General features: G+C 45.5%; 1 protein-coding gene across 1 annotated transcript; it reads right to left on the reverse strand.

Moving 5' to 3' along the window:
• On the reverse strand, window positions 5,468-6,916 carry LOC8079560 (transcription factor ILI1). Its single transcript, XM_002448578.2, has 2 exons — window positions 6,320-6,916; window positions 5,468-6,232 (listed from the first exon to the last, which is right to left on the reverse strand). The coding sequence occupies exons 1-2, from the start codon at window positions 6,479-6,481 to the stop codon at window positions 6,080-6,082; spliced, it is 315 nt and encodes a 104-aa protein (XP_002448623.1). The 5' UTR covers window positions 6,482-6,916; the 3' UTR covers window positions 5,468-6,079.

Genomic DNA, 13,591 nt, shown 5'->3' on the forward strand with positions numbered 1-13,591 from the left:
TCTCGATCGACAAACCCTATACAATATACATGAAAATCCATTATATATATGTAACTTGGGTTTATATTCCAAACCGGTTGGGTACGACTTTCCCAGATCTGCTGCCAATACTCTCTCTTCATAGCACAGTACAGATACAATAATGATGTTACACACTGGAGTATATACATATACAGTAGTATCCTTTTTTGCCGACACAACAGTAGCGAGGCCAGGCCTCGATCGTGTGTTTGTACATGGCGTTTCCATCTGGAGCGCATGCACGTGGCCTTTGTGCGTACTCCAGTAAATTAAACATGGATCGGTCTCGATGCTGTTGTCCGACAAGAGCGCCATCGCCTTTTTCCAATTAGTACGTCGTTGCAGAGGCGTACTGTGCTCTGAAGCGTCGTCTATACGCGCAAGAGACGGCGATGTATACGCGCCCGGCCTCAACGCGTAACTGCAGACGATGCACGTAAGATTATTGGTGATAACAAGCACGCACTTGTGGTCGAGGACCCGGCCGGAAGGAAGCCATGCATATGCATGCATGCAGACCATGCATGCAGTGGTCACGGGAGCGTGCAGTGCTTAAAAAGGGGAGAGAGATCGAGACGGGCCACCCGATTGACAGGATTATGGAATGACTGCTGAGCTGAAGACAGGCCATTTATGTAAAGCCTAAATTGTTGCTTGATCATAGTATCCGTAGCTAGATGAAGCTTCAGTCGTTTCGTTAGTACGGATGACGTGCATATCTACCTAGGCGCCTAGGCCTAGGCCGGTACACTCCCCCTCCCTTTCTAACAGATGTTTGGACGAAGGTGTTAAAATTTAATAGGTACCGTAGCATTTTTATTTTATTAACAATTAGTGTCCAACTATGGACAAATTAAGCTTAAAAGATTTGTCTCGCAAAGTTTTGTAAATAGTATATATTTAGTATTCTATGCATATGTCTGATGGAGAAGTTAAAAAAATCAGAAGAAACCAAACAGGGTCTAAAGAAGATGTTATTCTAATTCTCTACCAAGTCATCAATCTTTTTGACCAAATTTATATAAAAAATAGCAAGTACTATTATTTATATATGATACTAAACAATTACAATTATACAGTAGAATCAAAATATATTTATTTATTTAGAGTCATAAATGTTAACAATATTTTCTATAAACTTATTAGTCAGACTTAAAAACAGTTTGATTTGATCTATAACTATAGTTGTATTATTTTTAGACGAAGGTAATATTATTTTTTATTTCGTGGGAGCGAGAGTGTACTACATGTACATGCAGGCAGGGTAATGTAATCGCGCCAAAAGAGTGCAGGCAACGTACGTACAGACGTCGTACACACTCTCTCGCGCTAGCTAGGTACCACAATTACGTATGTGCCAAAGATATGATGCTCTTTGCCGGAAACAAGTACCTGCCTTGAAGACTAAAATAGTATGCATCCAATGATCCAACCAACGAACTCGGTTGTCTCTAATGTTTGGTTTGGTGGCCTGTCGTTCACGTACGTACAGTGGGCGTACATCCACACATCACATGTAGCCCCTACATACAATCCCCATCCCCTGCGCAATCTAGCACCCAGCATTTTTACCTTTTGTTGCTCGATCGTGTCCCGGCTAGCTAACAATGCAATAATCCTACGACGAACGAACTGGCTGCATACTCTAGCTAGCTAGGCCACCAGCAGATGCAGCCAAGTCAGCCATAGGCCCATAGAGATGTACTACGTACGTACAACGTTGAAAAACTTGCCGGCCGACACGATCGCGAGCTCACCAGGCGTCGCGCGGGGCCGCGCCGGCGCTCTCGGCCGGCACCTGGCCGGCCGCGGGAAGGCCGCCGGCGCCTCGTGTTGGCGCGCGCGGTCGGTCTCCGAGTTAGCTGCGCGATCTGCGTGCGTGCGTGCGTGCGGTGGAGGCCCCGGATCGAGGCCCGCCGGATGGATCGGCGTGAGCCGTGAGCTAGCTACTAGAGATTGCATGGTACGTGTTGTGGACCGAATAATCGGGCGGGCGGGACAAGTCCAGGGAGACAGCGAGATCGAGCGGGTTAAAGAAGGCCCAGGCCCCAGGGGGATCTCGTGGCCCAACACGGTACACATGCTTGACCACACACGGAATTCGTGTCGTCGTCTCTGCCTCTGCACCTGTACCTGCATGCAGTCTCTCTTCTCTGTCTGTCTTCTCTTCTGTCACCAAAAGCGCGAAGGCCTTTTTGACTTCGCGCCGGAACAGTGAGCGATCGAGCGAAAAATTCAGAACAGCTGTGTGCTACGAGCACCGTCGACAGAATATCATCGTCGATAGTCATACCCATGATGGCAAATTGTACACGAGATTAGACAGGTTCAGGCTGTCAGCAAAGTAACGTTGATACTCTATTCAGACGTATACCTCCAATAGTAAGTACTCCCTCAATCTCAAATTATAAATTATTTGACTTTTTTACCTCAAGTTTGACCACTCGTCTTATTCAAAAAAATTATACAAATATAGTCAAATTTAAGTCATTCTTGAAGAACTTTTATTAATAAACCAATACACAACAAAAAAAAGTGATATTTTGTACAAAACTTTGAATAAGACGAGTGGTCAAATTTGATATTAAAAAGTTAAACGACTTACAATTTTAGGATGGATTGAGTACATTTTAGGGAGAGGTGTGCGTCAACACGAACCCACCCACAAGCACCTTCTATTAGGGCACTCACAATGCAAGACTCTATCACAGAGTCCAAGACACTTAATTACATATTATTTATGGTATTTTGCTGATGTGGCAGCATATTTATTGAAGAAATATGTAGAAAAAATAAGACTCTAAGTCTTATTTAGACTCCAAGTCCACATTGTTCGAGGTAATAAATAACTTTAGACTCTAGGATAGAGTCTGCATTGTGAGTGCCCTTAGCTGATAGGAGTAGTATTTTTATTCATATTTACACTAAGAAAGTAACGACATATTCCATCCGTCCATGAAAGAATCTATTCATAAAATTGTCTTAAGTCAATTTTTAATACTATAACCAAATTTCTAGAAAAAAAACACTAAGATTTATGGTATAAAATTAGTATCATTAGATTTTTCATATAATATATTTTTATAAGATACTCATTTTATGTCATATATATTGTTACTTTTTTCTATGAAATTGATCAAACTTAAAAAAGTTTGACTGACATAAATTCTAGGAATTGGTTTATTTTGGGACTGAGGGAGTACCTAATTATTAATATATAATAATAGATCACAAAAAATATATATATATAATCATATTTATATATATCGAAAAAAGAGCTCCAGCCATTGTTGTTAAATAAATAAATATCCAACTTTTTGTTTTTTTCTCAAATCACGCAAAAAAATGTGTATCTTTGTGTTAAGATAGTGCCTTAAGAGCGTCCTAGGGAGTTAGAAGAGTTGTACATAGACGCTCAGACCTAGCTTTTTGTTTTTCATTTTAAAGACAATAAAGTTCCATGCAAATACTCAAACTAATCCTGCACTTAATTAAGAACACGATATATATATACACACTCCTACCTCTGTCCCCAAATGTAATTGATTTTTTTGCGACCCAAATGTAATTGCTTTGGAGTGTGCTATGCATGTCAAACTATCTATGTTTGATTAAATTTATAGAAGATAAAATTAGGTAGCCCTGGAAGCTAGGCTTTCTTTCTTCTTTATCAATAGAAACATATGCTATATGTGTCAGTTCGTTCATAAAAAATTAGAAAACAAAAGTATTATTATGATATCGATCAAACATTATCATCATTATATGTATCATGAAAATATATTTCTTAATTATTTACCTCTGTAATTTATAAAGACTAATACTCTTCTCTAAAAACTTTGTCAACACAGGGTGTTTTGATTTAATTACAACAAACTCGTATGCCTTATAATTTAGAAGGTATATGGCATAACACGATGTGTGCAACATCATATTTCGACCCATAACCTCTATAACAGAATTATGTTATTTCAGGTGGTGAAAGATATTATATAACATCAAGTCTTATATATGTAAAATCTATATGCTTGTATATATAAATGTATTGATGGTCCAAATTCAAAACGTTTGATGAAAATTAATCCTGTGAGTTGACTTGTTTTCTAATAAGGAAACAAAGTTCCAGCCGCTACGTACCATCCTGAGTTGACATATATACTCCTTCCATTCCAAATTATGAGACATTGTAAAAAATCTTGGAGAGTCAAAACATCTCAAGTTTAATTAAAGTTATATGAGAAAATTTTAAAGATTTACGAGAATCTTGAAAAAAATTTGGAACTAAACCAAGCCTAAACAAGGCCTTACTCTTGTTATTGTCAACCTACAGTTGAGTGCCGCCTCTAGATCTACACACCGAAAAAACAGACGCTGTGTCCGGCCGGTTAGCCACTTGCTGCTACAACACACGCAGCAATTCAGAGTGAGTTCATCGAACTACAGTGAAGCTTTTATTTATTTCAAGATCAAACACCAGTGGATGCCCTGTTCTTCTGCGCGCAACTTTAGCCGCATGGCACTAAATCACTAATCAGGCAAAGTAGGGCTTAATTTGGCCACCGATTAGGTACTGTTGCAGAAATTAGTTGCACGGTTGTAGTCATGGCCGTACGGTGTATCTTTGATTTCCTGCCTCCTGTCGCCCCACTTAGATAACATGATTATATATGCATGCATGGTCCATGCATCCACATCTGCATCATTTGCAGGACGTACGTACGTACTCGATTTAGTTGAGTCCAAACTAAATATTTCTGTCCTTAATAAAATGTTTACCATAAATTGAAAATTATTGTACTTAAAAAATAAAATGCATATATGATACTCCGCATTTTCCAATTACAAAAATTAAAAATCGAGTAACTTAAACTAAAAGTCAGGTGTTAAACTAAATTTGGGCTCAATCGGGTACCAAACTAAAACTTGAGTAACTTAACTAAAAGTTTGAGCTCAGCAGTGTATAAAACTAAATTTGAGGTCAATCGGGTATTTTAAACCAAAAAATTTGAACATAAACTATTCAGATTTATACGATGAAAAATAAAAATTACAAAAGTTCATTAGGGGTTATTTTAATGTTTACTTATTTTTCCTACTGGTACATTGGTTTCGCAATAGGTTTTAGAATATGAACTAATATTAGTACTGATGAAAACAAAAGGACATGGTTGTTTTCAATCTTCATGCACGTATATGCATGGAGCCAATGGAGAGAAATCGTACTGAAATGGACTCCGGAAATTGGACTTGATGGTAGAGTCACAATTGCACACAGTAGCAGTATGTTTTATATAAAGAAGAAAACATCCATTCACTTGGAAAACTTCGTTTTCATGAGTACGTCCAAATTAGTTAAACGAGGACAAGGCACCAATTAAATCTCTCCTGTAAACTCCAAAGTCAGATAAAACGCAGGGGCACAACAACTACACAACAAGCACGTCCAAGAGTTGCAATGATTATTATTGTGTGCGGAGTACGGACCATCAAGAAAACAACCCATCATGCATATCTTAGAGTTAAGTATGTACTTACTACTAGTAGCTAAAGCTCCACTTCATTAAACAAAGCCAATTAGCCATCTCAAAGTACATCATCAGCATGAACCTCTAGTAGCCTAGTCGTTGTAGTAGTAGCAGTAGCAGTAGTGGTGGTAGTATCTTTCAGATAAATGAAACCTGATGCTTATCTGTCCATGCATCTCTCACCATTATTTGCAAAACCTCTCACATCCAACTTGGATTAACAGCCAAACCGATCGCAAAGCAGAGACGATGACCACACAATGCAAGAGCTTACACATCAAAGTACAGGAATTGCTCATCACTACTAAGCATATAGCTCACCAGCTCTACTAATATCCTTGAGCACAGTAGTACTAGTAGTAGTTTAGTAGCTAGACAGCGGCAGGGCAGCTAATGAGCAGTTGCAAAAGTAGCTATAGGCAGGAGGCGGCAGCATGCCTGAGACGGATCTAACTGCCATGGACGCATGCATGCGCTCTCTCACCGTCACCGGCCGGGAGCTTGCTTGCCTTTTCCGGGCGGTACGACGGTGGTCACATGAGCAGGCTCCTGATGACGGCGGCCTGGTCGCTGGTGACATCGGCGGAGGCCAGCAGCTCGGCGAGCGTCTCGCTGAGGTTGTCCACCTCCTGGTGCAGGCTCCTGATGTAGCTGCACGTGTCCTGCAGCACCCTCGCCGCCGAGCCCTGCATTCAATCACTCGTTGTTCTTGTGAGCTTGCTTGCTACTTACAAATTTGCTGGCGGCTGCACAGAGTGCATCAGAGTGCTTACCCTATGTGCGCCATTGCGAGTTTGAGACTCCGGGAGCAGCGCCTGAAGCTTGGACAGGAGCTCGGAGATCTGGTCCTCCGAGATGGACCTCGACGTCGACGACGACAGCGAGCCGCTCCCCGCACGCCGTGTGCGTGATGACGACCTCCGGCTGCTGGACATGTCGTTTGCTTGGTGCAATCTGATTATATATATGTGGATCGGAGCTAGCTATAGCAGTGCTTGCAGGTGAAACGAAGTAGCTAGAAGAAGAGCGAGAAAGCTCTCGGCGAGTAGACAAGCTCTAGATTGCTTTAAGGCAGGTGATCAGTGGCAGTTGCAGATGGAGCAGAGTGAGAGCTGCTGCTATATATAATGAGGAGATGGCCGGCCGGGCTGCGCGGCCTGTGAGTGATGGATCGGAGGATGGGGGGTGAGCAGGAAGGGGGGCATGCAGGCCGGAGGGAGAAAGCGAGAGTTATAATGTGCGAGGAAGACGTGCGTGCCGGGGTATGGAGGCTGCTGAAACGAAGGAGATGGTGGATTCATGGCGGGGGCTGCTGCGAGCATGGAGGAGCAACCAAGCTAGTGTTGGTTTCTGTACTTGTATTATTGCGGCCTCTGGATTTGTCTGTACTATGTGTGGGTTTTCTATATCTGCGCCTGTGTGGCTCCACCGCCTGGATCTGCATAGTTGCATGCAGGGCATCGATCTCTGAACCCGACTCATAGATTAGTCTACAATAATAGCAAGCAGAATCTTGTTTATTTCTGTAACCATAGATTGTTTATAAGCACAATTCGTACTGTATTCTCGCTTGAAGTGTCAACATATTTGCATTTTTCTTCCCCACCATTCTCGCTTGAAATGTCAACATATCTGCATTTTTCCGGCAGGACGCTGAGTATATATTTGTATATTTACATACTGTATAAGATTGGAACATTGTCTATCAGTAGAGAAATCATCAGCGTCCTGCCGGAAACGGCCGATCGAAGCATCGTTTTCAGCAGTGGAGTGGTGCTGAGTTATTGATTGCGAAAAAATAAAATAAATATGATTATAATTTTCTCTTAATTAAGAGGCATTGAGCATACAGTACTGCTACTCGTGCTGCTGCACGTGGTCGCAAGCTTCTGTGGTACTATTTACTAGTACTTTGGCACTGTGTTTATGACTATTTACAAATGATTTGCTCGGTAAATATATAGTTGGAACATCTAGGGATGCTGGAAAATTTGTACTCAGGGTTGTCCGAAGCTGCGTGGGGGCGAGATTATAAAATGGTCGTCTCAGCCAGTCGAGGACAACTCCCTACGTGGATTGCAGGAAGACGTACGTGGCCATGCAATGTTAAATTTTAGCCCACGGTTGGTTGACGCCGTTAAATTTTAGTTCCGTCAAATATTTGAACATATACATAAAGTATTAAATATATATTATTTATAAAACAAAACATATAGCTAAAAATAATTTGTGAAATGATTTTTTTAAGTCTAGTTAATTCATGATCAGATATAATTGCTATAGTTACAGATATGATATACTATCTATTAAACTTTGGATGTCTATTCTCTTCTTAATTAAAAAAAGAATAACTTTGGTAAATACCTATGCTAGACAAGAGATGATGGTGCATGATTATGGTGCCGATTAACCGGGCTCCGCTCCACGTACTTCTCAGCTAGAGTCAGATGGAGTTAGAGCGCCGATCGAAGCCCCGTTTCCTGGCTTCGCGTGCCGTACAATAAAATGGCTCATCTTCACATGTTTAAGGCCAGAAGCAGGGCTCGTCCCAGCAACGTTTGGTTCCGGGTCCGCTGCTGGAGTCCTGTGGGAGCCATACTAAACAGGGTCCTATATATATGGTCCTATATATATATATAGTGCCACATGAACTGAGTGGATCCACGTATACATATAGGTAGTCGTCACAACCAGATCTCTCTCAACACACATGATCTATCAGAGCCACTGGCTAGCTCGCTATAAACTCGATGGATCACTCAGCTGTCCGGAAACAGTGCCGGGCAACAGTTGGGCTTATAGAAATCTACCACCAACTACCCGGCCTGCAGGATCGATAGATCCGTCCACCGCCTCATCATGATATATGTATATCCAATTATATATGTTTGACCAGCTCTATATATAATTCCGATTTGAGGGGTGCCGATCCATGGGCGACGAGAGCAACACGTCTGTCTACCGGCAGATCGACTGGATACCATACCAGATGGTACTATACATTATTGGGGGGCCGGGTCAACAAGCAAGATGCTCGTTTTTTCGTGATCTCGAAGGACGGACGAGACGAGCTAGTGGACTGGAGCCCTCATCCTGATCGATGCATATGCTAGAAATGCTATATGTGCAGTGCACCCAGCCAGCCAGCATCGCCCCTTATGGTGAGCGGGAGTCTCGAAGCTTTTTCCCCCGAATGGCGACCTGAAACCATGCATGCATACCACCAGTGGCCATCGATGACAGGGACGACACGACGAGACGAGCTCACCGGAATCTGGTCGGCGGGTCACAAATCACGCTGACCACTACTGACCTGCATGCATGCCGTTCGCCGCCATATGTGAACTGTGCCGGTTTTATCAGGCCAGGGCCAGGTATGTGATCGGTCGGATTCGCCTAGGCCTTGTCTGAAGTGTGAACTGTGTATGGAAATCCCAGCTAGGGCCTTGTTTAGTTCACCTAAAAACCAAAATCTTTTCAAGATTTCTCGTTACATCGAATCTTACACTACATGCATGGAATATTAAATATAGATAAAAATAAAAACTAATTGCACAGTTTACCTGTAAATCACGAGATGAATTTTTTAAACCTATTTATTCTATGATTGGATAATGTTTATCAAATAAAAACGAAAGTGCTATAGTTCTGAAAACTTTCCGCAACTAAACAAGTCCTAGCCTGATAAAGTTGGCGTCAGTGAAAACAGAGTGTGTGCTGCTACTTGGCCCATGCTTCCACGACCGAACAAGAACAATCCACTGCGGACACGGATCCACGCCCATGCCCCCTGCTGATGACGGCCGGATACACGCGCCGCTCTCTTCGGAGATTCGCAGTGAAAGATGATGTTTGCCATGGGAAGATCTTTTCTGTCTTGTTGCACATTATTTACGATCGAGTCACTACAGCGGAGAGTACAGCCGTGAAAGAAGAAGCCATAATAATTGGCTAATGAGTAGTAGTAGGAGTGTACATGTAGATACATGCATGCCTTCCTGGATTCTCGTTAGGCGACCGATCGATTGGTGGAGTCAGAGAAGGCCAATCATGACGCTATGATTTGTTTGGCGACAGCACGAGGCTGGGCGTCCGATCCGTCATGCCCCTTCGACGACGATCCGGAACAAAGCGGGAGGCCCGGCCAGGGGCACCCAACAACAACAACATGCATGATGCTTGATGCATGGCACGGGTCGACGCTAGCTAGCTTTGTCTGTCACTCCGTCTGCCGTCCCGCCCGTCCCCAGCTCGGTCAAAGGACAAAGACCAACGAACCAGAAGCTGGGGCGGCAGAATCTCCCGGGCCTGCAGCAGGGCAGGACCACGCTGGTCGTGCTCGATCGCGGACACAGGAACAGGGCGCTCGCCGCACAGCGCGGATCGCCTCGGCGCGCGGCCTCCTGATTGGGGCCGATGGCATCTCTGGCGATCCCATCAGATCCGATCCATAGCATGGCATCCCGGTTCGGTTCCTCGATCGTTTCTGGAGAGTGGAGTGGGAGTAGCAACATGAACGGCACTCGATCGCAGGTGACAGACAGCAAGATCTAGCGCGCGCCGGCACGAGCACGAGTAGTACACGACCATGTGTGTCGCCACCGGTTGCTGGCGTGGTGGTGCCGTGGTGTGGACCTCGGGGGGCGCGCCGGGCGTATGCCGGCCACGCGGCAGCTAGCATGCAGAGCGCGCCGACCATGTGTGTCGTCGTACGTAGTACGTACTCCTAAGCTCCTATAATAACCAATGGCAACGAGAGATGGACGGCAGTTTCTAACCGCCCCTCGGCACTCGCCCGCCAGGCTCCCAGAACTTAACCAGAGCAGTTGGCATGCATACACGGATCGAGAGAGATCATCAGATCGAGATCGCACGAGTTTCTGACCCCGTGAGTTAAGTGCGAGTCAAATTTTGCTGTTTGCGCAGTGCAGGCATGCCGGTTTTTATTTATATATAGTAATCCCTTTCTTTGCCCTTTTCCTCTTTCCCTCTTTCAAACATAATTTCGTTACACCCTATCACTCTTTTCCTCTTTCAAACCAGATTTTTATATACTCTATCTCACGAATCTTCTAAGACTAATTAGTCCATAATTTAATAATAAAGCTACAGTAGCACATGTGCTAATGACATGTTAATTAGGTATAATAAATTTGCTCCGTGGTTTACTGACGGATTCTATAATTTATTTACAATAGTGAGGTTAGAGGTTGAAAGATTAAAGATAATATAGTAAAAGACAATCGGGATCTACCAGGGTCCAGTGCTCTCTAAAACCGGTTCTAGTTTTTGAGAAAAATCAAACAATACGATTGCAAAATAGGGCATGTGCTCTATTGTATTTGGATATGGAATATTGATGGAAGGAGGATTACAACGTTGCGTAGAGGCGAACCGAGCTGAGGCTAGTCCTGCTATAGGTTATTAGGATCTTATAATAGAATTTATCCACCTAAGTTCAGTTTCTTGACTTGACACGGATGTTGATGGGACGATGTATCCATAGACAATAAGACTATATATCTATGGTGACCTTTTATCAATTTTAAGATCCGTAAGTTCTATGTGTGGCTAAGTTTTTAGATGAGTGCGTTCATGTGGACATGTACATGAGTATTGCCATCAAGGCCTTGTACAGTTTGTAAATTTTTTTGAATTTCGATACTGTAGCATTTTCGTTTTTGTTTAACAAACATTATCCAATCATGGAGTAACTAGGCTTAAAAAATTCGTCTCGCGATTTACAGAAACTGTGTAATTAATTTTATTTTTATGTATATTTAATGTATCATGCATGTGCCGCAAGATTTGATGTGATGAGAAATCTTGAAATTTTTTAAAAACTGACATAAATAAAATCTCGCGTGGTGGAAGATGAAGAGCTGGTGATTCCTTGAAAAGAACTTTTACAATGATTGGTTGAACGCTGGTCATTGGCGTTTTTGCGAATGTTCGCGAGAAGCAGAGAGGTCGAACGTGAAGACAGCAAACTTTGCTGTGTTTTGTTCTGGTTGGTTTTGGCAGGCTGCGTGCCCCCCACGAGGTGCCGCACGTGCGCGATCGCCGAGACCCTCTCGCGGCCGCGGGATGCGCGCGGGGCTCGTACATCTCGGCTCTCGGGTGTCGGCCCGAGGCTCCGAGCATCTGCGCTGCGGATCGGGAGAGGCCAGCAGGCCAGCGCTCGGCTTTGGCGGATTCCATTCCGCCTCCCCGGCTTGTACCGCGCGTACGTTGGCCCGGCCCTTGGCCGCCGCGCACGGGGTGGTCGGCTCCGGCTGCATGCTTCGTTCGTCTCCGCGGCACGTACCGTCACGGGCGGCTCGTCGCACGCGTGTGCAGCCCGTAGTCTGCCGAACCGCCCATCGGCCCATGTACCTTCCTGCTGCTAGCTACTGCATGCGGGGCGTACCGCGTACCACCGGATCCATCACGTCGGTTGTTGGCAGTCGGAACCACGCGGGCGCGGGTGTTGATCATTTTCTAGATTTCTTCTCTGTGCTCGTCACAATTAAGGTACGTCTTGGTTTGGCCAGGGGTGCCGTCGTGCAGGGACTGATCGATCGAAAATCGACGACGTCATCCATGCATCCATCCCCATGTGTAGCGTTCCCAACCGGTGGACGGCTGTTTTTTTTTTTTTTTGACAAATGACGGCTGGTTTATTCCCTTGCCTTCAGCGGCTCAGCTTGAGATCACTCACCCTAGTTCGCCGTGCGGTGCAAGAGTACACGCCAACCTTAATAACAACCGAAGGCAGGATCGATCGGACTCGACTCGACGAATCATTTCCATTCCTATGGCGTATTGTATTGCCACCGATTCGGAGCACGTGGAGATCGCGATCACTGGAAAGAGGGGAACAGCCGATGGGCCGGTCGAGGAGACATCGAGCCGGCTGGCTTCCATGCCACGGGACAGACAACAACAACAGGAACAGCAACCACAACGCGCACGCATATGGCAGCATTCATTCCCCTCGGCTAGTGCCACGCACTGTGCCCGCCTCCAGTACACCGCCAGGCGCATGCACGCAGTACCACCGGTCGCTTCCATGCCACCCGGCCGCCTGCGGTGCGCCCGGTGACCGACTTTTCGTCGTGCTCGTGCTCGTGCAGTGCAGTACATCCAGGCGCGTAGCTGGACGGAGCAAAGGCAGCGAGAAGCTCGCACTCGCACTCGCAGTCGCAGCGCATGCTCGGCGAATGAAACCATGAAAGCGTGGCCGATCTATCCGGTCGCAATTAATTAACAGGTGTTGCCGCATTACAATCCATAGCTTTATGGCGCGCGTACGGCACCGCTCTCTGTTCAATCGCAAGATAGGGCACAAAAAAAAAATCTCTATACTCAATTCCGCACAGTATATATTCGGGCTGTACGCATCGATCGATGCTTACAACACATGTGTTCGTCCGTCCACTGTACCGCCAGGTCAGCCAGACGACAAAAGGTATATAACAGATGCCCTGTCGAGATACACGTACGTACTGTAGACCAGACCACCCGCCCGCCCTAACGACTCGATTAATTGTTAACGTAACCGCAATGCTACTTTGGCTAGCAATCCTACGTACAGACGCGATTATAGCTCGGCAATCAACATGCACACGCAACGCACGCCCGTACGTCCTGACAAGCACGGCTACTCGTCAGCCGGTGCCGATGTGCTCTATACCCTGTAGCAAGCTCTATACTCTGTAGCAAGCAAGTAGTCCGGCCGGCAACCACCGCGCGGGACCTGGTCCACCGCGTACGCCCACGCGCCCTCTTGCTGTTGGGGAGGGCGGAAGCGGGGGGTGCCCGGTGCCCCCATGCCGCCTCCCCACGTCCAGCAGCCGTCGCCGACCTGGGGCGCAAACGAAAACAGTGCGCCGGATACCGCGCGGATCGCAGCAAACAGTCGCCGCTCTAGCTACGCGCGGCCAACCAACAAACCAACCACCCAACTGCCCGGCCGGGGCCGGGCTCGGGCTCGTGCGCCACGCACAACCGCGCAACCGCAGCCCATGGGAGACGAGACGAAACAGCAACGAGAACCCCAATAC

Source organism: Sorghum bicolor, chromosome 6, assembly GCF_000003195.3.
Source record: "Sorghum bicolor cultivar BTx623 chromosome 6, Sorghum_bicolor_NCBIv3, whole genome shotgun sequence".
Lineage (NCBI taxonomy): Eukaryota > Viridiplantae > Streptophyta > Magnoliopsida > Poales > Poaceae > Sorghum > Sorghum bicolor.